At 42.2% G+C, this 27,993-nt stretch overlaps 1 protein-coding gene across 1 annotated transcript; it reads left to right on the top strand.

The window, feature by feature from the left end:
* Positions 1–1,774: 1,774 nt before the first annotated feature.
* LOC126249657 (putative glutathione-specific gamma-glutamylcyclotransferase 2) lies at positions 1,775–27,955 on the top strand. The gene is made up of 3 exons (XM_049951335.1): positions 1,775–2,205; positions 2,288–2,329; positions 25,963–27,955. Exons 1-3 carry the CDS (start codon positions 2,029–2,031, stop codon positions 26,365–26,367), a joined length of 624 nt encoding a protein of 207 aa, XP_049807292.1. The 5' UTR covers positions 1,775–2,028; the 3' UTR covers positions 26,368–27,955.
* The last annotated feature ends 38 nt before the right edge of the window (positions 27,956–27,993 follow it).

The raw sequence follows: 27,993 nt of genomic DNA, 5'->3' as shown, positions 1-27,993 counted from the left end.
CAACACTAACGATATCCGACGTTTTTGACTCCCACTGAGACACAGAAATATTTCCGAGATCACTGTAAGTTCAAGGATGCTATTCCGAGTTGCTGGTGGAGAAAAATTCGGTTGCTGACGTCTCTTTGTGTGTAGTCAACAACGATATGTGTGGGGTTCGATTACCAGTCAGCACTCAACTCTTCGTCGTATTATTCCTAGTTCAGACATGCTCACATGTCCCTGCTGGTGTATCAAACCCATATTTCACGTTCGATTTCCTAGAATATATCAGCGATAGGTGCCGTGTTGGAGTCCTGGGAAGGAAAAAATTAATGTTTCGTCTCGTCATTTCAGTTAAAATATCTAGCTACTGCCGAGAAAATCCGATAGGTCACAGTTGATTGTGCTTCGATAACAATCCGATTAACTTCTGGGTTCGAGTCCCTGTCCAGTACTATGCTTTACCTCACGGCATTTCTAGTAAGTTACTTGTGAAGAAGCAGTATTTAACATCTCTTGTAGTTCGTTAACAGGGACAATAGATGCTGGGCAGGAATTCGCGTCCGTTAAAAATGTTTACGTTATGTAATTGAAAGTTTATATTTGCTAACTGATACTGTCTAAAATCGAGGTATATCACTCTCTGTATGCCTAGTCAGGAATTACTGTTAGTTTCTGTCAGTGACTAAATCTTTGCTTAGTCTGCATGACCTAGGTTTGAATCCATATGCAGCACTAGACGGTTTGTCGTGTCATTTGAATTTCATACATATTCTCAACTAGCTGCTGGCGAATAATTTAAATTTTTAATGTCATTTTGTGTTAAATAATAAGTACGGTATGTTACTTTAAAGAGGAAATCATGAATACGACGAACTTACTACGTTTATTACCTATCTGACGTAATAATGAGAGTATTCATGTATGTCATTTATTGTAATAAATGTGAGCTTACAAGCCTTAAGGACAGTCTTATCTGTGACAAGGTGTTCCCTGATATTTGTAGTATCGTGGTATTAGTTTACATCTTGAGTTATTGCGATACAGATCAGTGTTTTCTAGTGGTGACTTGTTGGAACCACTTTCAATAGTCAAATGACTGTACCGAGGAGCGATTAGAGGACCTGCTAGACAGCTGCGTCATGCGGGTTGCATGCGAATCAGGCGGAATGCAATTCAGGTCGTTCGGATACTTTTGAGCACGCCTGTACCTTCTGCCACGGTCTTCACAGTGGTTCGCAGAGTATATATATATCTACATGTCCTCAGAAATATTGCAAAAAAAGTGGCTTCAACAAAAAAAGCCTTCTATACTATGTAAGAATTTAAAATATGCATTAAAAATGATCTAATCTACCGTACTAAAATTGTTGCATGATCTGACTAACGCACTATATTATTTGAAGTTTCTTTAAAAATGTTTATTGTGTCAGGCCGTTGTGTGTTATTTTCATAAGGCATTTATACTTAATGATTAACACGTATCAAGCATATCTCATTTATATTTGTTAAAATGTTTTTCTTAGCGTGTGTATTGTGTCATGCACTGTTTCTCCTTTTTTCATTCTGCATGACACATTTATATTTAATGATTTGTACCGTACATATCTTTAGTATAAACCATATATATTCCTTTACATCTATACAATGTATGTAAAATGACGACATGAATTGCATCTAAAATGCTTAAAGATGGATCCATAAATCACCCTATTCGTTCCTTCGTGTACGTCGTGGCAACACAGCATTTCTCCTCACTTTGCGAATGGTAGTTGCTACAGCAACGATAGACGTCAATTGCATCAAAAATGCCGGAAGGTGGATCAATAAATCAACGTATTCGCTTGCTCTTGCACGTAGTGGCAACACAGCATTTCGGCACACTTTGCGATTGGTAGTTGCCACAGCAACCAGAGCCCTGGCAGGGCGCATGCTGGTTGTCACTGCCAGTACTAAGTCACTGCTAGGTGTGAATAGTGTGTGGCGTCAGGACTCGGGAAGCGAGACGTGTTGTTGATACTGAGGCGTCGAATTATTGTTGACTGTATGAGTTCGGCTGAAAGTGAAAGTCAAACTCAAACCAAAACCATGTGGGTCTTTGCATATGGAGCTATGCTTTGGAAGGAAGATTTACCTTTCTTGCAAAAAATTACCGGCTGTATAACCGGGTATGTAAGGCGTTTTTGGGTGGCAAGTGACGATTATCAGTGCTTCCCCAACAAGGTATGATACGGATCGTTGTACAAAATAAATTCACAATTTTCTTGATGTATGGGAGTGAAAAATTTATTCAAAAATGTTTCAGCGTGGTCGTGTGGTTGCGTTAGTTCGGACGGGGTGCCCCAGGGTAAGTGTACTCTAATACTGGTAAGAATAAACAGTAACCAAATAAAGCGCATTGTGTTGAAACAAAATGAAAGAACTTCTAGCAATGCGAGTTCATTCCATCATTTACCACTTTGTTTGCTCGAGCAGCTGGCATTGCCTGGGACTTGTTCATAGTTCATTTCAATACAGACGCACGCCTAGCAACACGAAGAATTTTGCGTGAAGTGGTATGCCAAAGATGTGTCAAGGTAGAAACTGATAATGCCAAGGTTCCATAAATACAGAAATGCCACATTTTGTTCCCCAGATTTCTTCGAATGGCTATATTTACTTGAACTCGTTGGCTTACCTTTACATATATGACATTTATACAAAACCCAAATCATGAGAAAAACATACTTTGAACGTGTGTATGTGTGTAGGAGTTGTGGGAAACTGATTCTGTGACGAAAATTCATTTTTCCAAGTATGACTTGGATTTTCCTCTAAATTGTGATGAGTACTGCCCATATTTTACAGTTCCTTAGAAATCAACTCAAACTTTGGTGTTATCTTTTTTGTCTCACGTTATTATCATTTCAAAAATTGACCAACAGTAAGCATACTTGAGGAAGTATTTTTTTCTGCGTAAACAGCCTATTTACAACTGCTTCGATTTCTTTTATTACAGATACACTGACATTGAGTGTGTGTCAGTATGTTAATTTTGGTGGCTTGAAATCTATCTATGGCTTGACTTTCACCTTTATGTATTACTGTTACAATTAAAAAATAGTAGAATATATTTGATGCTTTATTAAGCAGTACTGGTTTGAGTGGACATACTTATCCAATATGACCATACATTGAGCTTGTGTAGTATATGAAATGTGCATGGGAAAACTTTAAATCACACCATCTTTGTCTCATGAGCAGTAGTAGTTCATCACTACATGAAGTAAAACTGTGACAACAGTATTGTGCACACAGTGGTGCTGCTATGTTTCTTATTTGAATGCTCAGTGCTCACCTTGTGAGTGACAAATTAGCTACGTATTCGATAATGACAAAGAAGTATGTTCTTATGCATGAAGCATTTTTGTTGGCCTGTTCACTATTAAATATTGTGTTGGAAGAAAAATCACTTTTATGATACAAGGACTTATGTACTAGTCAGATACTGAAAAAGTTCTCTCCCAGTTAAAACAGGGAAACTTTGTTTAGGAGGAACCAGTTGCTAATTCTGGTCTGTCAATGCTGTTAGTTAGTTTGTTTACTTTTACATGGATCATTTGCACGATAAATTGTAATGCTGTGGAAGAGTTCGTTTTACATTCACATTGCAAGTTAATTTGTAAGTGTAGCCACATGCTGAAAATTTACATTTTTTAAAAAAATTCTGCAGCAGAATAGGAGTAGTTGTCAAGGAGGAACTTCCTCAGTTTGTTTTCAAATTTTACTTTGCTGCCTGTCAGACATTTTATATCACTGGGCACTGGTAAATTATCACAAATTTTAGTTCCACTGTTGTGCATCTCTTTCTGTGCTAAAGACTACATTGATATGGAGTAATGAATGTTATTTTTCCTTCTGGTATTGTAATTATGTACATTGTTGTTCCTTTTGCACTGCAGTGTATTATTTTTTAAAAAACCTCATGAGGGAATAAATACACTGTGAAGCAATAGTCAGAACACCTAACTCATTAAACAGATGTTTGCAAGACGACTGCAGGTGAGCACCACATATTATTCTTTCAGCAAATTTTTGAGCAATGAAGACTTTCTTTCTTAAAGAGGAGTTTCCCCAGAATATTATTCCATATGACATTGTTAAATGAAAATATGCAAAATATGCCAACTACAAGTTTATCTCTCCCAAAGATATGCAGTGATTTGGAAAGCAGATGTGGCTGAACTAAGTTGTTTTAAGAGTTCCAAAATGTGCTTTTTCCAGCTTAAATTCTAATCAGTATGGACACCTAAGAATATTGAAGCTTCCATCCTATTTATTATTTCCTCACAATGTTTTACACTTACCACTGGTGTAGTATCCATAGATGTCCAGAAATAAATGTCTTTTCAAAACTAAATGTGAGACCATTTACAGAAAACCAGTCAATGATACTTTTAAGAACATTGTTCACTAATCTTCTGTTGCTGTATATATGCTAGGATTGATTACAGTACTAGTGTAATTTGCAAAAAGAACTAATTCTGACTGTTGTATATTAGGCAGAAGGGCTACGTTACATATCGAGCCCCCCTCACACATACACACACAAGAAATCTTGGTTGTGGTGACAGACTGATTTGCGGCACAGCCGGAGGTTGGGCAGTGACAATTTGGTTGAGAGTTGAAGCAAATGAATGTGAAAGCAGAATGTCTGGTTGTGGTAACAAATTGACCAGTAGTGAAGCCCAATGTTTGTCAGTGCCATATTGAAAACTGCAAGGGGGCTCCAATATGTAACTTTTACCAAGGGAAGATCATTTTCATATATGAGGGACAATAGATTGAGCCTTGGGAACCCAATCAGAGTAATGTCCCTGGACTGCATTGGTTGAATTACTATGTACAGCTTTCTGCATTCTTTTGGTTAGAAATAACATTATCCATTGGTTGGCTATACCATCAACCCCATAAAATTTTTGCATAAAATACCAACTGTGGTGCTATTTTGTTATTTAATGCTTGTAAACTTTGGTGAGTGAACATGTAAATGGCATTCTCCATATGTCAGCTCTTTTGAAATCAAAACTGTCATTTGCAGAGGGTATTATTGTTGCTCAGGTGAGATACTGTTCTATAATACATCACATTGTCAGATATTTTGTAAATGATTTCAACAGTGAAATGGGTCGGTAGTTATTGACATCCCTCCTGCCACCTCTCTTAGACAGCATATTTAAATCTCTCTGGAACGATGCCCCGAGTTAGTGATGCAGTTTATATTTCAGATAAGATAAGGCTTGTTATATGGGAACAAATCCTTATTACTCTATTGGAAACAGCATCAAAACCAAATGAGCTTTTATTTTTGAGAGAATATATAATTTTCTTAATTTCAGAAGGGAAAATTCGTGATACATTCATATGATTGACTTTTATGCTTTTTCATCATACTGCTTTGACTTTTCTCTTGAGCTGTTAGTCCTTATTGAGTATATTTGCTACATGTGACTTATCATTTGTAGCCCTTCCATTCAGTTCAATAGTGATGCTGTACTATTCTGTGGCTGGTTGACCTTTCTCTCATTTTGCTTTCCATATAGCCTTAAGTGTTGTCAGAATAACTGATTTCTGGCATTATGTGCATGTTCCTTGATTTTTGACTAAATTTTTGTAGTAATTTTGAGTAACTTTTGTAGTGTGCAAGTACTGCAGGATCTCTACTTATTGTTGCCAACGGGTACATTTCTCTTTTCATGTACCAAGATACCTTAATCCCTGTAGTGATACATGGTTTGTTACATGGCTGTTTAATGTCCTCACAGAATAGTTTGAGGAAATCTATTTCCAAATAATATGAATTTATTGTGGGATAAATTAAATTTTACGTTAGCATTTGGTTCATTATAAATTTCAATGCAGGTCACCCCTTGTAAAACATTCTTAAGAAAAATTGTCATGGAGTTATTAAATGTTCTGATTTCCACTGAGGAGTGGCCATGCTCTAAGACACTGTTATTTATCCTAACTGTGCATTTTTATCACAGAGAGCATTTGTTTCTGAGTAACAGTAATTTTCTTGCCTGATTTGTGTGTTGACAGTTTTCCTGAAACACTTAGGGTGAATGACAGAATGGTTCCTTCAGAGTGCATAACTGTTTTGCTTTCAATATGTACCCAGTTCAGTTTGTACATCATTTCTAATGACATTGTTTCCCTAAGAAGTGCAGTACACAGAAAAATAGATGTAATTTTTGGTTGTGGACACAGTGTGCACAGACACTCAGAACTGTAACACGTTTCACTGGTGCAGGACACTAGTACAGATGTAGTATTATTTATTTGTAGGATGGCATTATCAGGGTGGTGATTCTTCTGGAAAACCTGAAATTCTCAAGGAATTACATTTTACCTGGAAAAATCAAGAAAATTTAGAAATTTCATAAAACCCCAGGGAATTCTGTGTTTCAACTTAGCATTGGAATTTAATGTTATCGAGTTTTATAAATCACACTTTTAAAATACTTAATATTTTGAAGTGTGGTAGGCCTATGTGAATATTATCCATTATAAATTATCGATGCTTAAAAACACAGGACATAATCTTGCTCCCATACCTGAATTCTCAAGTAGTCACCCTGATTAGGTGAAGATAGGACAGGAAGTCAGCCATGACATCAACGAAGAAACCATACCAGCATTCACCTTAGTAAATTAGGGAACCCATGGAACACCCAACTCAGAATGGCCGGATGGGGAATTAACCACCCTTCTCTTGAATGCGAGTCTGGTGCATTAAGATTGGCATGGCCATCTTGCTTAGTATGTATTTGGGAAGGTAATCACAATTACATAAACTACACTGTAACATGCACAAAAAGCAAATCAGTGACAGAACAAGAAAATGAAATCTTCAAAAAAAAAAAAAAAAAAACACTACTGAAAAAGTGAAAACACATGAACATATTACATAATACTGCTGAAAAGTACAATGACCGAAATGGCTTACATGTCTTTGAGTTGTCCTAACATGTTCTCTTTGGGGTGGACCCATAGTTGTGAGTATTATAACTGTGGTGGTTTACAGTTCATAAAGTCAAGTTCTTGGCATCAACACACATGTGTATATTTACAAGGAGAGTACAGTAATTAACATCAACTTTTTAAATAGGGGCTTGCAGTAAGCCCTAACAGAGCTGTATGACAAGATTTCAGTTGCCCTGTTCTGTAATTTAAAAATTTCATTTGATTGACTATTAATTTTGCCCCAGAAAACTATTCCATAAAGTACAAGGGATTGGAAATAAGCAAAATGAGTCATTCTAGCACCATCTTAGGGGCAAGCTTTAGAAATAATTCTCAGAGCAAAAGATGCAGAGCTGAGTCTTAGGGAGATTTTAGCTACAGGATCTTTCCAGTTTGGCTTGATCAACACGCATTCCTAAAAGTTTTTTCTGTGTACCCTTTCTAAGTCACTTGGTTTTCACTCATCTTTCCAAACTGTATATAATTTGTACTCTTCACATTAAGGGTCAGCCTACTGGCACTGAACCATGAATGCAAAGACTTCAGGACTTGACTGGTTGTTGTGGACAGATGCTCCTTAACATCACTTACTATGACACTAGTGTCATCTGCAAACATAATCGTGGCTGCAGTTTCTGAGGTGTGTGTGTCATCTATATAAATAAGGAACTGTAGGGACCTAACACACTACTGTGGACTACAATTTTTTTGACTTTCCTTGCATCATATTAATCTGATTTTGTGAATAGGGTGAGCTGATGTGAGCTTGTACTAACCACAAAATCAGATTAGTATCTGATGCAAAGAAAGTTGAAGTAAGTGTTCCCTAGGGTAGTGAGTTAGCCTCCTCTTCCCTCCCCCTCCCCCCTCTGCCTGCTGTCCTTACTTGCACCATTTGCCAATAGAAATGGATCATTCATTCCTACATTACTTACACAATATTATATTAAAAAGTGTCTACCCAGCTTGGGAAAGGAATTCCACACTGAAAGCTAACAAAGTAGAACTCTGTACCTTTTGTGTGTGTGATATATATATATATATGTCGACAACGCAGCGCTTCTGCCTTTAGGTGAGTTGTCTCCTTTGTTCCAAAATAATTCGTAATTGATTACTAAAAAAGCTATGTAAATACACAATGTTCCAAAATTATTAACTTTCATTTTGAATCTGCAAGTGTACATCTTAAAGCTGCATAGGGATATCAGTTATCAAAAGAAACCTTTTTCTGTATGCTTCATTTAGAGACCTGTCTAGGAGATAATTGACAATCTGAGATTGTTTCCTTTCAAATATATGGATTGTTAGATCTTAGTTATGGAACATTCATAGAAGTATTAACTTCATCAAGATTGGCAAATATAATTAATAATTTAGTCAAGAATGCCATATAGGCCTTGTGGGACTGCTAGAGTGAACTAGTTTCAGTGCCCGTTCTGGAAAGAATTGCCACAGAAGCCATTTATAACCATGAAGAATTTTGCAATTGATTGGTTGAAATAAAATTTTCTAAGACATTAGTTGCATAATTGTATTGAGAACATTTAATAAAGCAACAGTCATTTGTTCATTTTTCCTACTTTTTTGTGCAATAAATCCCTCACAAACAGTTGACCTTGCTGCAGTGGGGTGGGTTTCGTGCATCAGTGAAACGGTCATACCATGGATGCAACTACTTCAGAGGAGCATTTGTATACAGGGCACAATAACATATGGTAGCAGGTTTTTCAGTAATTGTAGCAGCAACAATCTGGATGATTGACTGGTCTGACCTTGTAACATTAACCAGTATTGTCTTACTATGTTGGCACTGCAGATGGCTGAACGCAAAAGGGAACTACTGCTATATATCTGCAGAGGATGTAAAATCGGCGTTACTGAGATGCAGTGGTACGGAAAACATGAGAGTATGGAGTTGTCAATGCAAAATAAAAAAGGGTAGTGCAGGAGTAGGTCTAATAATGAACAAGAAAATAGGAATGTTAGTATCATTATGAGGAGCATATTGTAACCAAGACAGACAGACAAAGCTAAGATCTGCAGCAATAGCACAGTATAAGAAGGTAAGAAAAAATAGTGGAAGTAAAGGGAAGCCACCTGGCAGAATTTTATGTGGAGCTTAACATAATCATTGCTAACACTAAGGATCATTAAAGGAGGTGGGATATGTGGTAAGAGACCTGAAGATGTCAGACAGTTTCAGACACTTATGTAATGGTAGGTCAGAGAATTTGAAAAGAGATTTAAACTGCAAAATTGGATTGTGGACACAATTTATTTATTACGAAATGTAGATTAAAACTGAAGAGGTAGGAGAAAGATAGGAAATTAGATGATTTGATCTGGATAAGTTAAAACAAGTAGAGATTGTTGAGAATTTCAGTGATCACCTGAAGCAATGACTGGGACGGGGGAGGGGGGGGGGGAGGAGAGAGAGAGAGAGAGAGAGAGAGAGAGAGAGAGAGAGAAGCTGCTGTTCTAGGCCCTGAAGGCTCCAAGAGATGTTGACCAGCTGCCATGTCATTGTCTTACATTTTGCATCATGCGGATGCAGTATGGAGGGGCATGTGGTCAGCACATCACTCTTCAAGCTGTTTTGCCAATTTGCCAAACCTTTGAGCCACTAATTCCCATTCAAATATCTCTTCAGTTGGCAGTGAAGGTATTAGAAGTATAACTAAACAAAAAGGCAATGCCAATGCAGAAAGTCTCTTCTGGAAGTGTATGTGTAGAGTGTTGCCTCATATGGAAGTGAAACATTGAAGGAAAACAGTACAGGCAATGGAAGAATAGTAGCTCATGAAATGCCCTGCTACAGAAGAATGCTGAAGATCAGATAGGTAGTTTGGGTGACCGATGAGGACTACTGAATTGAGAAAAGATCTTTATTGTGCAGCTTGACTAAAAGAAGGGACAATCTAACAGAGCAGGTGTTGACGCAACAAATAGTTAAATGTAATTGTTTCAACTGTGGGTTCTTGGTCAAACAGTGTATATTGTATTAACTAAATGAAACATTTTTTAGCCCAGTTTCACAAACATTACTATGACTGTTAGGTAAGCCCCTTTTGAAGAACGTAACTGATCCCAAAGGCGAGAACCAAGCAAAAATGCAAAGATAAACATGTAAATTTTTAAATCTATCGATTCTTGACTTAAACCATAAATGTTATCTCTGTTGACCACTTTGACAAATTACCTAGGGATTTAAAACATTCATTAGCACAGCATTCACAAAATTCATTAGTGCAGCATTTGCAGTAGCTATTACTAAACATACATTGGAGTAGAGCTATGCACAGAAATGGAATTTTTTGTTATGTAAATGAAGACACCAAGGTTTTTCTTCTATGGAGAAATAAAAATATTGTCTAAGAGGGCTGAATGATTGAATTGAGTTTGTTCATTCAATAATATATGTGGGGTTACATATGTGTGTCTTAATATCTAAAATCTGTTAATGACTGATGTCTTTACACTTTTCTTCTATGTGCAGGTCTTCGGTTCCTATTACGTGTTTATGGTTTTCATGTATGCAATGTTTGGCAAAAGATGAATCTGGCCTATCTGTGCTGTTCACTGGGTACAGCAGGGACCTGGCTTGTTTATTCAGTTTTTTATTGACAATATTTTCAGTAATGTTGGAATCAAATTCACTGTTTGTGCCTCCATTCTGTGTCCCAGGAAGAGTAGTACAAGGAACTCAATACAATAAAAACAGTAGCCACTGAAAACATAGGCAGTTTGAAAAGCAAGTGGTGCGGTTTACATTTTATAGGTAAAACTTCAAATAGGATAACAGTATTTTAAAAGCCAAAGGTTTCTCTGTGCTGTTCGATGTCCCACAGACAGCAAGTAGATGTCTCTTCAATTTAAAAGGTAAACAATCAGACATCATGAAAAGCCCCTCCCCCCCCCCCCCTCCCCACCCCAGGGGGCTCGCCACTCTTTGGCGGGTTCATGCTTGGCTACCACAGGGCCCCAGCCTTTGCAGCATTTTTTCCCTTCTGTGCTGCATGTCTATGCTCTTACTATTCTTTTGCCTCTCCCTTGGGGAACATGTCTGGGGTGTTATTGGCAATGTTCTTCATTCTGTTGCTTATGTAAGAACAGTCTCACCTTTGTTTTTTGCTCCCTTTTTCTTTCTTTGTTTCCCATCTCCTCTCATTCCTCCGCTTCAGTGTTTGAGGTTCCTCTTTTTCTTCTTCTTCTTCCATGTGCGCTCCTGAAAGGCCAGCCCACACATGTGATGTGTAACAGGTGACTAGGTAACACACAATTCCCAGCCCTGGGTTAACAGGTAGGGTTCACACGTACCCCCTGGTACAGGCCAGGCCCAGGGACGGGTGATTGTCTGTGCTGCTACCTTTGCAAATTGTCAATTGGTCCCTCTGTCAGGTGTTGGGTAGGTGTGAACAATCACCTAAGATGGGTCTGCCCTCTTGTGAAGGGGGCCCCCAGTTGGAAGGAGTGCACCATCGGAGACGCTGGCAATCATGGGGATTTCCTTGCGATTGGTCCATCATCTTCCCACTCAACGTCTACAAAACGTAATGAGGCTAATGATTCAAAGATCCTACCCACTGCACCACAGTTCCTCGTGGTCTTACATACTGAAGACGGTCAGTCCTTCACCACGGTAAAACCATTTATTATTCAGGAAGGTGTTGATGCAATTGTTGGCCCTGTGACATCCTGCTCTCATTTATGGAATGGCACTTTGCTTTGGGAGACCACTTCTGATTCTCAAGCACAACTGTTTGCTGCCTTGCTTCTCCATGGTTACCCTGTTCATGTCGAGGCCCATAGATCTTTGAATTCTTCCCATGGTGTAATTTACACCAGACTGCTTGACAGTCTAACTGAGGCCGAAATCCAATCTTACCTCTCTGGTCAGGGTGTCATTGCCATCCATCGTGTAATGAGAAAGATAGATTCCTCCTTATTGCCCACCCGCACTATCTTTCTCACCTTTGATAGAGTGATGCTTCCCTCCAAGATCAAAGCAGGCTATGAAATTATCACAGTCCGGCCGTACATTCTGAACCTGATGCTCTGCTACCAGTATCATCATTCCAACCATGCTAGAACATCTTGTCGACACCCAGCCGAATGTATCTCCTATGGTAGGGATGCACACGAGGGCAATTGTCCACCTCTTTCTCCTTGCTGTATAAACTGCAATGGCAGCCATGCTGCCGCCTCTTGGCATTATCCCGTGTCTCTTGATGAGCGGGCTGTCCAAGAGATCTGGGTAAAGGCAAAAGTGCCTCACCCACACACTCACAAGTTACTGGCTAGTTGCAACCCCTGCATTCTCCTATCTGGTACCTATAGTTCTGTCCTTGTTACCCCTTGCTCCATGAAGGACATGGCCACGCAGACATGCAACCTCCAATTCAGCTCTGAGGTTGTGAAATTGCCCAGTGTCAAAGTAGCATCACCATCCCCCCATCCAGCTGTGCAACCAGCTCTCACTCTCTTGCCTCAAGAGGTGAAGCCACCAGCTACAAAACCGGTAGGCGGGAAAGGGCAGAAGGGGTATTCCCATGAAGATTTCCTCTGTCCCTCCAGCCAAACAACACCCAAGTCTTCCTCTAACTGGAAAGGCTCAAGGAAATCCACCAAAGGCAAACGGTCTTATCCTTTGCCAACTCGAAGATCCTCTATAGTGGTGTCGTCACATGACACCTTAGCCCCGCCAGCCTCTGTGTCACCGGTGCGCACCAGCAACCATTTTTCAGCATTGGACCCCACAGACCAGTGGCATGGGCAAGCTGATGCCTCTGTGGACACCATGTGGCAGTATCCTCCTGCTTCTGTGCCCCGTAGTAGCAACTCTTCCCCGGCTGTCACTTGGCAGCCACCAAGATGACACCCCTACATCTCTTCTTCATCATGACTCTCCTCCAAAGGAATGTGCATCAGCGTGCATGCCCAAATGGCAGCTTCCGTAGGTTAACTGGCAACTTTACTCCTCCTTGGCGAACTCTGAAGAACAAGATTTCCCCATTTGTGATGACCATGTGGAATATCTCATGAACGTTATCCTTACTGCTGCAGAATGTTCCATTCCCCACACTTCCTCTATACCACACAGTGTCCCAGTCCCTTGGTGGACTGAGGCATGCCGTGATCCAGTTTGCGCACGGAGACGTGATCTCCGCATTTTTAACTGCCATCCTATGATGGCAAACTACATTCATTATAAGCAGATGTGTGCAAAGTGTCATCACGTTCTTCGAGATAGCAAAAGAGCTAGCTGGATCTCATTCACTAGGTCTTTTAACAGTTCCGGGACCGAGGTCCATTCTCCAATTTCCAGCCTGACAGTAGCTGACGATGACATCGTGGACCCTATTGCTATCTCCAACATGTTGGGCTGCCATTTTGCTCAAGTTTCGAGCTCTTTCGACTATCACCCTGCCTTCCTCCATCGGAAATCAGCGGAGGAGGCTCGGGCAATGCCCTTCTCTTCTCTGAATCTCGAGTGCTACAATGCTGCCTTTACTATGAGGGAGCTAGATCATTCTCTCAGTTCACCCCGATCCCCCACCCCAGGGCCACATGCCGTCCACATTCAGATGTTGCAGCACCTTTCTCTTGCGGGCAAGCACTTTCTGCTTAACACATACAGCCACATCTGGGCAGATGGCACATTTCCCAGACTTTTGTGTGAAGCCACTGTCATACCCATACCTAAGCCCAGTAAGGACAAAAACCTTCCTTCTAGCTACTGTCCCATCTCTCTTACCAGCTGTGTTTGCAAGGTGATGGAACATATGATTCTTGCCCAGCTGGTATGGTGGCTCAAGTCTCGCAATTTACTGATGAATGCACAGTGTGGATTTCAAACACAGTGTTCTGCAGTTGACCATCTCGTTACTTTGTCCACCCATGTCATGAATGGTTTTCTGCGGAAATCCCAGAATGTGGCCATGTTTTTTGATTTGGAGAAGACTTACAACACCTGCTAGAGAACTGGTATCATCCATACTCTTTATATGTGGGGCTTGTGTGGGCACCTGCCCTGTTCCCTTCAAGCTTTTTTAAAAGACCAAGTTTTCAAGGTGCGTGTGGGTTGTGCCTTGTTGGACACCTTTATCCAGGAAAATAGTATGCCTCAGGGTTGTGTCCTGAGCGGTGTCCTCTTTGCTATCGCCATTAACCCTATAATGGCCCGTCTCCCACCGGGCCTCTCCACCTCCATTTTTGTTGACAATTTTGCCATCTACTGCAGTTCTCCACGGACCTGTCTCACTGAGCAGCACCTTCAGCAATGTCTTGATCATCTCTACTACTGAAGCATCGACAATGGCTTTCGTTTTTGCACTGATAAAACGGTCTGTATGAATTTCTGGTGACGCAAATGATTTCTCCCACCATCTTTACATCTTGGGCCTGTTGCCCTTCCGTTCATTGAAACTACGAAATTCCTGGTTGATGGGAAACTCTCTTGGTCCTTCCATGTGTCTTACCTGGCAACCCACTGTACTCGGTTCCTCAGTGTCCTACATGTCATCAATGGTACTTCCTGGGGTGCTGATCGAACTACCCTCCTCCATTTGTACTGGTCCCTTGTTCATTCAAAACTCGACTACGGGTGCTTTGCTTATGTGTCTGAATGCCCATCCCTCTCACGTCGTCTGAACACTGTCCACCATTGTGGCATCTGTTTGGCCCCAGGTGCCTTTTACACTAGCCTGGTTGAGAGTCTGTATGCTGAAGCTGCTGAACTACCACTGTCCTACCACCGTGACTTTCTCCTCAGCAGGTATGCATGCCATTTGTCTGCCATGCATGGCTTCCCATCCTATGCCGCCTCCTTCGAACATTTCTTTGATCACCAGTATGGGGTGCATCCCTCTTCTCTGTTACCTTCTGGAATCCGTTTTTGCCACTTGCTATAGCAGCTTAACTTTACACTACCTGAAACTTTCTCGCTGGGTGTGAACCCTTCACCACCTTGGCTTCATTGAGCAGTCTGTGTTAACTTTGGCCTTCATTCGCTTCCTAAGGACACTACTCCAGCCCTGGTCTATCGCTTTCAGTTTCACAACCTTCACATGGAACTTCGTGATAGTACCTTTGTATACACTGATGGCTCTCGGACTGACCGTGGGGTTGGGTGTGCCTTCGTCATTGGCACCTATCTTTTGATATTGGCTTCTGGCAAACTGCTCAGTATTTACAGCCGAGCTCTTGGCCCTGTGTCAGGCCACGGAGTACATCCGGCAACACAGCCTTCTCAGTTCTGTCCTCTGCTCAGACTCACTCCTCACTCAGCCCCCTTCAAAGTCTATGTGCGCTCACACCACCCATCCATTAGTGCAGCAGGTCCAGGAAAACTGTCACTTGCTCACTCTTGGTGAAGCCAGTGTGATGCTTCTATGGGTTCCTGGTCATGTCGGTCTGCCAGGAAACGAGGCTGCTGACGATGCTGCCAAGGCTGCAGTCCTTGTACCCCAGCCCATGAGTTCCTATGTTCCCTCTGATGATCTCTGTACTGCCATCTGTCAGGAGTTGGTGTCCCTTAGGCATCGCCAATGGTCCTCCCTTCACGGGAATAAGCTCAGGATTATTAAGCGTCTCCCAGCGGCTTGGACAACCTCCTCTCGCCCTCCCGCCGGGACTAGGTCATTTTAACTAGGCTGCGTGTTGGGCACTGCCTTTTTAGCCATCATCATTTGATAAGTGCCACTACCCCACCACTTTGTACACATTGCGCCCAAGTTTAAACTGTCTACCACTTCCTGATGGAATGCCCCTTTTTTAACCATTTATGTTCCCACTTGGGTTTGCCATCTGAGTTTGGCCATTTTAGCAAATGACACACAGGCTGTCGACCATGTTTTACGTTTTATCCGCCAAAGCAGTAGAGCGAAGGCCATTTAATTTTTAGTTTTGGACCTCTGTTTCAGTATGGTATCGTTTTTTTAGCCTTTTTTCCACGTGCCTGTTTTTAGCTGTCTTCTATTATGTCAATAGGGACTGACGTATAATCATTTTTTAACGCCTCTCTGTTTTCGTGTTCTATAGTTTTGACTTGGGTGCATATGACCCCAGTTGTTTTTTTCGCCCTAAAGCAAAACAAAACCAAACCATGAAAAGTGAGGTTTATAAGATCATCAGCTGAGTGTGTCAAGAGTTGCTATATTCAACAGACTGGAAGGTTAATCTGCCATAGGCTCAGAGAACACCATAGAAATTGCAAATTAAAGAACCCAGGTTAATCCTGTGTCAAACATTGTGTAAATGAAAACCACAAATAATAGATATAGAAGTCCAACACATAAAAGGAAAGGGTGCAAAGCTCACACAGGTAGAAATCTTAGATATTAAGGAACAAGCATTTGTATCTCCACATTTATTACTGAGTGAGCAAACTGAGTTAAAGTATTCACTCCTTTTAGATACTACTGCAAACCCTGCACAGAAGAAAAACCTTGGTACCGTCATACACATAACAAAAAAATTTCATTCCTCATCATAGCTCTAATTCATGTATGTTTACTCAGAGTTATTGTAAATGGTGTACTAATGAATTTTGTGATTGCTGTGCTGTTTAATTGTGTAAATCCGTTTGTAATTTCTCAAGGTTGTAAACAGATATAACTTCTATGGTTTAAGTCAAGAACTGATAGATTTAAGAGTTTACATGTTTATATTTCCTCGGTTCTCATCTTTGGGATCAGTTATGTACTATAAAATGGACTTCTAACCTCACACCTAGGTCATGCAGCAATAATGAAGAATGTGACAAGGGCTAAAAAGGTATAGTTTCTACTCACCGTATAATCGAGATACTGAGTTGCAGATAGGCACAACAAAAATACTATCAAACAAAGCTTCAAACAGGCCCACACACACACACACACACACACACACACACACACACACACACACACACACACAGACAGACAGACAGACAGAGAGAGAGAGAGAGAGAGAGAGAGAGAGAATCACATTTATCTTGTTAATATTGTATAAAAGTTCATTACTGAATGCCATCTGATGCATAAATAGCAAAAGAGTAGTAAATTTCTTTATTTGGCACGTGAAAGGCTATGGGACCAGAATTGGGACAAATTTAAAAATACGGTATCGTTAGGACTTTCAATCAGATTGAGTAAATGAACATTAGTAATTGTTAAAGAAATAGTCTTTTGTTGTGACATTGTATCACATACCCTTTTGTTAGATGTGAAACAGTATTTATACTTTGTTTGTAGCAATATTTATAGCAATATTACTTTACTTTCATGTGAAGCTCACTTTGCCAAGGGCAAGCCTTTCATCTAGATACCTTTTCTTCAGCTCACATGCCCATCATGTGTGGACTGTGCCTGTCATATATCTGATGGTGATTGTGGTTTTGATAGTGGTGGTGGAGAGGGCAACGGCAGTACACAGCTAACTCCAGTTACTATCAATTGTACCATATGCACTAATTCCAAAAGACAACTTCCTCTTCCAAATAATTACTGGCAATGAAAATTTCTTTCAGTCATAGAATTTAGCCTGATTAGCTCAAATGCCACAGTACAACCTTGACTACAAGGATAGGTATTGGCATAGATGCCCTAAGACAAACATGAGAAATTAATTATTTGCACTGAGTCATAACATTTGCATCCATAATGATTACATCTCGTTGTAGTCACTAAAAGCCATCAGCATTTTGTGTACAGCTCTATCATTGAGTTATGCTAGTTTTTAGAATTTTTAGTAAAAAAAAATTTTGCCTTTCATTAAAAAAATATAGTTTAATTTGGTTTTCTTTGCTATGAGTCCCAGATAATTAGGAAGACATTGTTAAGATTAAACTGTGCATTGTGAACATTTCCCCCCTGCGGGTCCGGGGGTTAGAATAGGCCCGAGGTATTCCTGCCTGTCGTACAAGGCGACTAGAAGGAGTTTCACATGCTTCTGCCTCTGTGTGATGGTCCCCTGTAGGGTTTGACCTCCATTCTTCAAAATTTTCCTGAAGAGCGAGCCAATTGGGGAAGGGCGCCGTACAAGGTGCATTGTGTCCATCGTGCATTGAGATCTTTAGCCCACTTTCTCGTCGTCGCATTGCAGTCCTGCTCATTCTCCATCTCTTGGGTGAGAACACCTTCCTGGGTGCTTTTTTCACCATGCACTATGCAGTGTGGATTTCTGCATTGATGATGACCATGGACTTCTCTGCACCTGATATCCAGCCATGGGACCGCCATGTACCCTGTTGGTTGCAGCCCCCTGACCACACAGGGCTCACTCTGCTGATACTTGCACCATTAACTCCCCACATATGCCAATGGGTAGATGCCCAACCCTCTGAGGCATCGGGACTCCCGGCAATGGCCATCCTGTCAGGTGGCCTTTGCTGCGGCTGGGTGGCGCCTGTGGGGAGGGCCCCTGGTCGGAGTGAGTGGCAACAGGGCAGACGACACGCGATGAAGCATCGCATCATCTCTTATGTTCATCATCTCTTGCTGGTGGTGAAACACCAGCAGTCTCTAAGCGATCATGAGCTCAATTCAACGCACAGAAGTACGACCGCAAATCATTCCCCTCCCTGGCCACACCATGGGAGGAACGTCAGGCTAAGAATGGCAGCGGCTCTTATTCGCCCTGGTACCTTGTATGTTCGAGAGCTGATGGGGAATCTTTCGTGATGATGAAGTCTCAGTTTTTTGTTGAGCATTTAGAGGACAAGTTTGGGGAGGTGGGGGGGCTTGTCCTAAATGAGATATGGGTCAGTCTTGATCGAAACAGCCCAGTCATGGGACTTACTCGCTTGTGATGAGCTGGGGGATGTTTCTGTAACCATCATGCCCCATAAGAGCTTAAATATGGTCCAGAGTACCATATTTCACAGAGACCTTATTTTGCAGTTTGACGATGAGCTTCGCGCCAATTTAGAGTGGTGAGGTGTACATTTCGTCTGGCGTGTCCACTGGGATCCGAAGGATAATAAGGTTGGCACCAGTGCCTTGATCTTGGCCTTCGAGGGTGATACATTGCCTGAGAAGGTCTAGGTGATGGTCTACTGGTGTGATGTAAAGCCCTATATCCCTCCCTCGATGCTGTGCTTTAAGTGCTGGAAGTTCAGCCATATGTCTTCCCACTGTACTTCCAGTGTCACATGCTGAGATTGCGGACACCCATCACATCTCAATACTCCATATGCCCAGCCTGTCAACTGCGGAGAGCACTATTCGCCTTGCTTGCCTGACTGCAGGATTCTCCAGAAAGAAAGGAAAATCATGGAGCACAAGACCCTGGACTGACTGACCTACACTGGAGCTAAGAGAAAATTTGAACGCCTGCATCCTGTGCCTATGATATCATCTTATGCCGCCGCTACAACAGTTCTGGCACCATCAGCTCCGCCAACCCAGGTCACCTCTCAGAGCCAGAAAACTACATCTGCCCCCTTGATAGTGGGGGGCATATCCCTCCCTGTTGCTCCTGCACCACCTGCTTCAGGAGCAACACCCCCCCCCCCCAACCATCGTAGACGTCCATCCCCACTTCTAAGCCGGAGAAGCATAAGTCTTCTTTGGCTTCTTTCGCTAGGAAGGGTCCCTTGTGTCAATCCCTTCCCAGGTTTCTTCTACATCTACATCTATACTCCGCAAGCCACCTGACGTTGTGTGCCAGAGTGTACCTTGAGTACCTCTATCAGTTCTCCCTTCTGTTCCAGTCTCGTATTGTTCATGGAAAGAAAGATTGTCGGTATGCCTCTGTGCGGGCTCTAATTTTATCCTCATGGTCTCTTCATAAGATATACATAGGAGGGAGCAATATACTGCTTGCCTCCTCGGTGAAGGTATGTTCTTGAAACTTCAGCAAAAGCCCGTACCGAGCTACTGAGCGTCTCTCTTGCAGAGTCTTCCACTTAAGTTTGTCTATCAGCTCTGTAACGCTTTCGCGATTACTAAATGATCCTGTAACGAAGCGCACTGCTCTCTGTTGGATCTTCTCTATCTCTTCTATCAACCCTGCCTGGTACGGATCCCACACCGGTGAGCAGTATTAAAGCAGTGGGCGAACAAGTGTACTGTAACCTACTTTTCCTTAGGATTCTTCCAGTGAATCTGTCAGGCATCTGCTTTACCGACGATTAATTTTATATGGTCATTCCATTTTAGATCATTCCTAATGCCTGCTCCCAGATAATTTATGGAATTAACTGCTTCCAGTTGCTGACCTGCTATACTGTAGCTAAATGATAAAGGATCTTTCTTTCTATGTTTTCGCAGCACATTACACTTGTCTACATTGAGATTCCGTAGCCATTCCCCGCACCATTTATCAATTCGTTGCAGATCCTCCTGCATGTCAGTACAACTTTCCATTGTTACAATCTCTCGATATACCACAGCATCATCCGCAAAACGCCTCAGTGAACTTCCGATGTTATCCACAAGGTCATTTATGTATATTGTGAATAGCAACGGTCCTACGACACTCTCCTGCGGCACTCCTGAAATCACTCTTATTTCGGAAGACTTCTCTCCATTGAGAATGACATGCTGCGTTATGTTATCTAGGAACTCTTCAATCCAATCACACTATTGGTCTGATAGTCCATATGCTATTACTTTGTTCATTAAACGTCTGTGGGGAACTGCATCAAGTGCCTTGCGGAAGTCAGGAAACACATCCACGGAACACATGTCTATGGCCCTCTGAGTTTTGTGGACGAATAGTGCAAGCTGGGTTTCACACGATCGTCTTTTTTGAAACCCATGCTGATTCCTACAGAGTAGATTTCTAGTCTCCAGAGAAGTTATTGTACTCCAACACGTGTTCCAAAATTCTACAACTGATCAACATTAGAGATATTGGTCTACAGTTCTGCACATCTGATCGACGTCCCTTCTTGAAAATGGGGATGACCTGTGCCCTTTTCTGATCTTTTGGAACGCTACGCTCTTCTAGAGACCTATGGCACACCACTGCAAGAAGGGGGGCAAGTTCCTTTGCGTACTCTGTGTAAAATCGAACTGGTATCCCATCAGGTCCAGCGGCCTTTCCTCTTTTGAGTGATTTTAATTGTCTTTCTATCCATTTGTCATCTGTTTCTATAGCTACCATTTTGTCGTCTGTGCGAAAATCTAGAGAAGGAACTACAGTGCTGTCTTCCTCTGTGAAACAGCTTTGGAAAAAGACATTTAATATTTCAGCCTTCAGTCTGTCATCCTCTGTTTCAGTACCATTTCAGTCACAGAGTGTCTGGACATTTTGTTTTGATCCACCTACTGCTTTGACATAAGACCAAAATTTCTTAGGATTTTCTGTCAAGTCAGTACATAGAACTTTACTTTCGAATTCATTGAACGCCTCTCGCATAGCCCTCCTCACACTACATATTGCTTCGTGTAATTTTTGTTTGTCTGCAAGGCTTTGGCTATGTTTATCTTTGCTGTGAAGTTCCCTTTGCTTCTGTAGCAGTTTTCTAACTCAGTTGTTGTACCACGGTGGCTCTTTTCCATCTCTTACGATCTTGCTTGGCACATACTCATCTAATGCAGATTTTACGATGGTTTTGAGCTTTGTCCACTGATCCTCAACACTATCTGTACTTGAGATAAAACTTTTGTGTTGAGCCATCAAGTACTCTGAAATCTGCTTTTTGTCACTTTTGCTAAACAGAAAAATCTTCCTACCTTTTTTAATATTTCTATTTACGGCTGAAATCATCAATGCTGTAACCACTTCATGATCGCAGATTCCCTGTTCTGCGTTAACTGTTTCAAATAGTTCGGGTCTGTTTGTCACCAGAAGGTCTAATATGTTATTGCCTCGAGTTGGTTCTCTGTTTAACTGTTCAAGGTAGTTTTCAGATCATGTCATCCTCCAGTGGAATTGCGGTGGTTTTTTCCACTGCCTGGCTGAGCTACGGCAACTTTTAAGCTTTACACCTGCTATCTGCATTGCCCTCCAGGAAACCTGGTTCCCAGCAATGCGGACCCCTGCCCTCTGTGGCTATAAGGGATATTACAGGAACCGTAGCGACTATAATCGAGTGTCAGGTGGAGTTTGTGTTTATGTCCTAAACTCGGTCTTCAAACCCCTCTTGAAGCTGTGGTTGTCAGAATAACAACAACACAGGAAATAACTGTCTGCAATGTATATCTTCCTCCAGATGGTGCAGTACCCCTGAACGCATTGGCTGCACTGATTGATCAACTCCCCAAACCTTTCCTACTTCTGGGAGATTTTAATGCTCATAACCCCTTGTGGGGTGGTACCATGCTTACTGGGTGAGGCAGAGATGTCGAAACTATACTGTCACAATTCGACCTCTGCCTCTTAAATACTGGGGCTGCCACACATTTCATGGTGGCTCATGGTAGTTACTCGGCCATTGATTTATCAATTTGCAACCCAGGACTTCTCCCATCTATCCACTGGAGAGCACTTGACGACCTATGTGGTAGTGACCACTTCCTCATCTTCCTGTCACTGCCCCAGAATCAGCCACATGGATGCCTGCCCAGATGGGCTTTGAACAAGGCAGACTGGGGAACTTTCACCTCTGCTGTCACCGCTGAATGTCCCCCACACGGTGATGGTTGAGCAGGTGACTAGCACAATTGTTTCTGTGGCAGAAAATGCGATCCCTCGGTCTTTATGGTGCCTGAGGCATAAGGCAGTCCCTTGGTGGTAGCCAGAAGTTGCTGAAGCAATTAAGGAGCGTTGGCGAGCTCTACAGCGGCATAAGCCGCACCCTTCCCTGGAGCACCTCATAGCCTTTAAACGGCTGTGTGCCCATGTTCACTACCTTATCAAACAATGGAAGAAGGAGTGTTGGGAGAGATGCGTCTCCACGATTGGGTGCCACACGTCCCCTTCCCAAGTCTGGGCCAAGATCAAACGTCTTTTCGAGTACCAGGCCCCAACAGCTGTCCCCAGTGTTACCATAAATGGCAAGTTATGTACCGATGCAAACGCAATTGCCGAGCACTTTGCTGAGCACTTTGCTAGACCCTCTGCGTCAGAGAATTACCCCCCAGCCTTTCACACACTCAAACAGCAGCTGGAAGGGAATGTCCTCTCATTCACTACATGATGCAGTGAATCCTATGACTCCCCATTTACAGAGTGGGAGCTCCTCAGTGCTCTTGCACATTGCCCCGACATAGCTCCTGGGCCTGATCGCATCCACAGCCAGATGATTAAACATCTCTCATCTGACTACAAGTGACATCTTCAACCGGCTCTGGTACGATGGCGTCTTTCCATCGCAATGGCGGGAGAGTACCACCATTCCGGTGATAAAACCTGGTAAAAACCCGCTTGATGTGGATAACTATCAGCTCATCAGCCTCACCAACGTTCTTTGTAAGCTGCTGGAACATATGGTATGTCAGCGGTTGGGTTGGGTCCTGGAGTCGCGTGGCTTGCTGGCTCCATGTCAGGGCAGCTTCCGCCAGGGTCATTCTACCACTTATAATCTTGTGTCCATCGAATCTGCCATCCGAATAGCCTTCTCCAGAGAGCAACACCTGATTTCAGTCTTTTTTGACTTATGTAAAGCATACAACATGACTTGGCGACATCATATCCTTGCCACATTGTATGAGTGGGGTCTCTGGGAACCACTCCCGATTTTTATCCAAAACTTCCTGTCGCTCCGTACTTTCAGTGTCCAAGTTGGTGACTTCCATAGTTCCATCCATATCCAGGAGAATGGAGTCCCACAGGGCTCTGTATTGAGTATCTCTCTATTTTTAGTGGCCATTAATGATCTAGCAGCAGCTATCGGGCCCTCCGTCTCACCTTCTCTGTATGCAGACAACTTCTGCATTTCGTACTGTTGCTCCAGTACTGTTGTTGCTGAGCGGCACCTCCGGGGAGCCATCCACAAGGCACAGTCATGGGCTGTAGCCCACGGCTTCCAGTTTTCAGCCGCAAAGTCGTGTATCATGCACTTCTGTCGGTGTCGTACCATTCATCCAGAACCCACACTTTACTTTAATGACGATCCACTCACTGTAGTGGAGATGTATCAATTCCTAGGACTGGTTTTTGACACTTGATTGACTTGGCTCCCTCATCTTTGTCAGCTTAAGCAGAAATGCTGGCAGTACCTCAATGCCCTCCATTGCCTGAGCAACACCAATTTGGGTGCAGATCGCTGTACGCTGCTGCAGCTCTACAGAGCCCTTGTCCAATCCTGAGTTGACTATGGGAGTGTGGTTTATGGTTCGGCAGCGCGTTCAGCATTGCATTTACTCGACCATGTGCACCATTGTGGGGTCCGATTAGTGACAGGAGGTTTTAGGACGAGTCTGGTGTCCCTTCACTGCAGATCAGACGTGCACAACTGCTCGCCAGTTACGCAGCACACATTCATAGTTCCCCTGAGCATCTGAATTACCGTCTCCTTTTCTCTCCTGCTGCAGTCTATCTACTGCATCGGCGGCCCAGATAGGGGCTAACAATTGCGGTTCACGTGCGGTCCCTTCTCTCCAAACTGGAGTCCTTCCCTTTACCACCTGTACTTGCGGTCCGTTCGTGAACGCCTCCATGGTGTACGCCTTGGCCACAGCTTCATCTGGACCTTTTGCATGGCCCTAAGGACTCTGTTAACCACGCCGCTCTCCGCTGTCACTTCCTCTAGATACTTGTGTTCCGGGGCTCTGAAGTGGTTTACACCAACGGCTCAATGGCTGATGGTCCTGTAGGCTTCACATATGTTCATGGAGGACATATTGAGCAGCACTCCTTGCCAGTTGGCTGCAGTGTTTCCACTGCAGAGCTGGTGGCCATATCTCGTGCTCATGAGTACATCCTCTCATGCCCTGGCGAGTCATTTCTCCTGTGTACTGACTCATTGAGCAGCCTACAAGCTATTGACCAGTTCTACCCTCGCCACCCTCTGGTAGCATCCATTCAGGAGTCCATCTATGCTCTGGAACAGTCCTGCCATTCCGTGGTGTTTGTGTGGACCCCAGGACACGTCGGAATCCCCGGCAACAAACTTGCCGACAGGCTGGCCAAACAGGCGACACAGAAACCGCTTCTGGAGATAGGCATCTCCGAAGCTGACCTGCGGTCTGTCTCACACCGCAGGGTTTTCTAGCTTTGGGAGACGGAATGGCATAACAGCACGCACAACAAACTGTGTGTTATTAAGGAGACTATGAATGTGTGGAAGTCTTCCATGCAGGCCTCGCGCAGGGAATTAGTTGTCCTCTGCTGGCTCCGCATTGGCCATACGTGGCTAATGCATGATTACCTACTCCATCACGAGGACCCACATCAGTGTCACTGTGGCTCCCAAATGACAGTCGTCCACCTCTGATGGACTGCCCACCTTTAGCCGCTCTGCGGCAGACTTTTAACTTTCCTAGCACCCTGCCTTCGGTGTTGGGTGACAATGCCTTCACAGCAGCTTTAGTTTAACGTTTTACCTATGAGAGCGGAATTTATACTTCCATGTAGGGTTTGGTGCATGTCCTTTGTCCCTCTGTGTCCTCCACCCTAGTGTCTTTAGGGTGAAGGTTTTAATGTGTTGCAGAGTGGCTGGCTTTCCCTTTTTATTCTCGTGGTTGGCCAGCCACTGTAATCTGCTTTTATGTTTTACTCTCTTCGATTTCTAGTGTCTCTCTGTTGTTTTCTTGTCCTCTTTTGTTCCTTTTAGTGTTCATTGCCTTCCCTTCATTCTTGTGGCTTTTGCTTTCTTTCCGTTTTGTGTTATATATTTTGTCCATTTTATTCTCACACTTGTGGCATTGTTTTATTAGGAACACAGGACCGATGACCTTGTAGTTTGGTCCCTTCTCCTGCCTTTAAACCAACTGACCAACCATGGTGAACATTTCTTGCTATAATTACATACAGAAATATGTCTGAAGACCTTCAGTTTGAAAGAGATGTCACAATAATTTGGAACCAGTTAGATAAATTAAAATATGGATTTGTAATTCTAAGCAAAAAATAATGCTGATCACTTATGCAGTGTTATTGTTTCAGGATATGGTGTGGGGTGCAACATATGAAATTGACAAACAAAATGAAGCAAGTGTTGCCTCAGAACCAGAATTTTTTGGAAGAGCTGGCTTTGCTAAACGGACTGCAACATTCTATCCTGTGCTGACAAAAAGAGCACAGTTCACTTCTCATGTCAAACCTTTCGATATAACACTGTATGTGGCAACAGATAACAATTCATGTTTCAAGAGGAATGAGCCACTTAATGTGACTGCTTCATGCATAGCAAATGCTCATGGTCCCAATGGCAGCAATGCTGAATATCTGTATAATCTTGCTGCAGAAATGAGGCTGATAGCACCAAATTATGAGGACCATCATCTATATCCTCTTGAAAGTGCCGTGAAAAAAATCATAGCCGAAAGGGAAGCATCTGTAGATCTCTGAACATCAAACTGTCATCTTGATCGTCAGAGCTGTGAGCCAGATCGGAACTCGAATGAGGCTTTGAGTCATGTCATGTGTTGTGCTCGAATAGCTCAGTCGGTAATTGCATTGCCTGCAAAAGGTGAACGTTTGAGTTCAAGTCTGACCCACAGCATACGATGTTTCATTGCAGTATATTCCTATGTTAGCAACCATAAGACTACTCGGAACTGAACTCTGGTTCAGTGCTTCAATACTCTTATCAATTGTACATCTCCTCATTAACTTTGTTTTAATTCAGGAGAGGTGGCATCCCAGAGTGTGCCATTCTTTCAAGGATAATTGTTGTATCTGTGTAATATGTGTATGATAGAGGTAGAAAAAATACTCAAAAATAACATTCCAAAATGAATGAGAGTAATTTTAAAATTTAAACAGATGTTTCTCTGCTCATTATGTATCCAGTCATGACAATTTGTACTGGTTTCCAGTGGTGAGAAATTGATCTGAACATGGCTTACATGAAATTAAGTGTTGTAGCCTCAGAAAACTGTGTACATGTTCCACATTTTGTTTTGTTCATGGTTTTCAATCTTCAACAGTTCATTTTTTTAAAATGTTTCTAGTCGGTCTAAGTTGAATCTTTATAAACTATGTATAAAAGAGGTGGAGAGAGAACACAGCTGGCTCATTATTTTTGTGCCAAATATTGTACTGTCCTTATACACCTGCAGAATGCAAGAATAGATAAGCGATTCTTTCCTATCACGTGAACATCTTGAAGACAAAATTTCTTCTTTGCTTGTAGGTCTTAGTAAGGATTCTTTAGGTGGCTTTTTGTTTTCAGAGGAATTATACAAAAGTCTCTGCAGTGTACTCTAGCACAATTTTATTCTCTCGTACTTCTTTTCTGAGAAGGCTGTAGCATTGCAAGTTCACATAAATTCTGAAGATCAGAGGTCAAACCCATTTAGTAAGAATCTGAAATGGTATCAAATAAAATAAAGTATTTGTGGCAGCCAAGTAGCATATTATTATTGTTACTGCTTGAAAATAATAATACACACAAAACTCAGGAGGTACTTCAGTATCCTTCCACCTAGATCTGTTTATACTTTATAACTTAACTTACTCAGCTTACATTTAATTGACCATCTTTCTCTCCCCTATTTTTATTAGGTTTCCTCCTGTGATATTGAATGTAATTAAACTACCAAATGTAATATATAAGAGTACTGTAACTGATGTGAACTAATTTTTTTTTATGTATTGTATGCATGTATATGTGTATGCATTAATGTTGTACGAAAGTTCGTGTAGGATGTAAGTACTTTAGAATTAAAGTTGAATTGTCAGTAGGCACACAGAAAAGAAAGGAAACTATCTTTTGGAGTCATCCTTTGAGCTAGAGTAATATTTTACTCTAGCAAATCAAAGAATAACTCGAAAAGCTAGCAAGTTCCCTTTCTTTTCTGTGTGCCTATCAACAACTCATCACTTCTGATTTTCAGTGAGTGGTCTCCTTTAATCCAAAATTATGTGTGTATTAAATGGACTTGTTCATTATATTTATGTATTGTACCAACCACTGCATCAATAAAAATGTTTATCTACCAGCTGACACCATTATTGTCTGGCTAGAAATTG

Source organism: Schistocerca nitens, chromosome 3, assembly GCF_023898315.1.
Source record: "Schistocerca nitens isolate TAMUIC-IGC-003100 chromosome 3, iqSchNite1.1, whole genome shotgun sequence".
Lineage (NCBI taxonomy): Eukaryota > Metazoa > Arthropoda > Insecta > Orthoptera > Acrididae > Schistocerca > Schistocerca nitens.
This window is presented reverse-complemented; position numbering and strand designations above follow the sequence as displayed.

Excerpts from the sequence above, each read along its gene's own strand:
- LOC126249657 (XM_049951335.1), top strand. The coding sequence starts at position 2,029 with ATGAGTTCGGCTGAAAGTGAAAGTCAAACTCAAACCAAAACCATGTGG. Across the intron at positions 2,206-2,287 it reads ATCAGTGCTTCCCCAACAAG|CGTGGTCGTGTGGTTGCGTT; the intron begins GTATGATACGGA and ends AAAATGTTTCAG. Across the intron at positions 2,330-25,962 it reads TTCGGACGGGGTGCCCCAGG|GATATGGTGTGGGGTGCAAC; the intron begins GTAAGTGTACTC and ends TTATTGTTTCAG.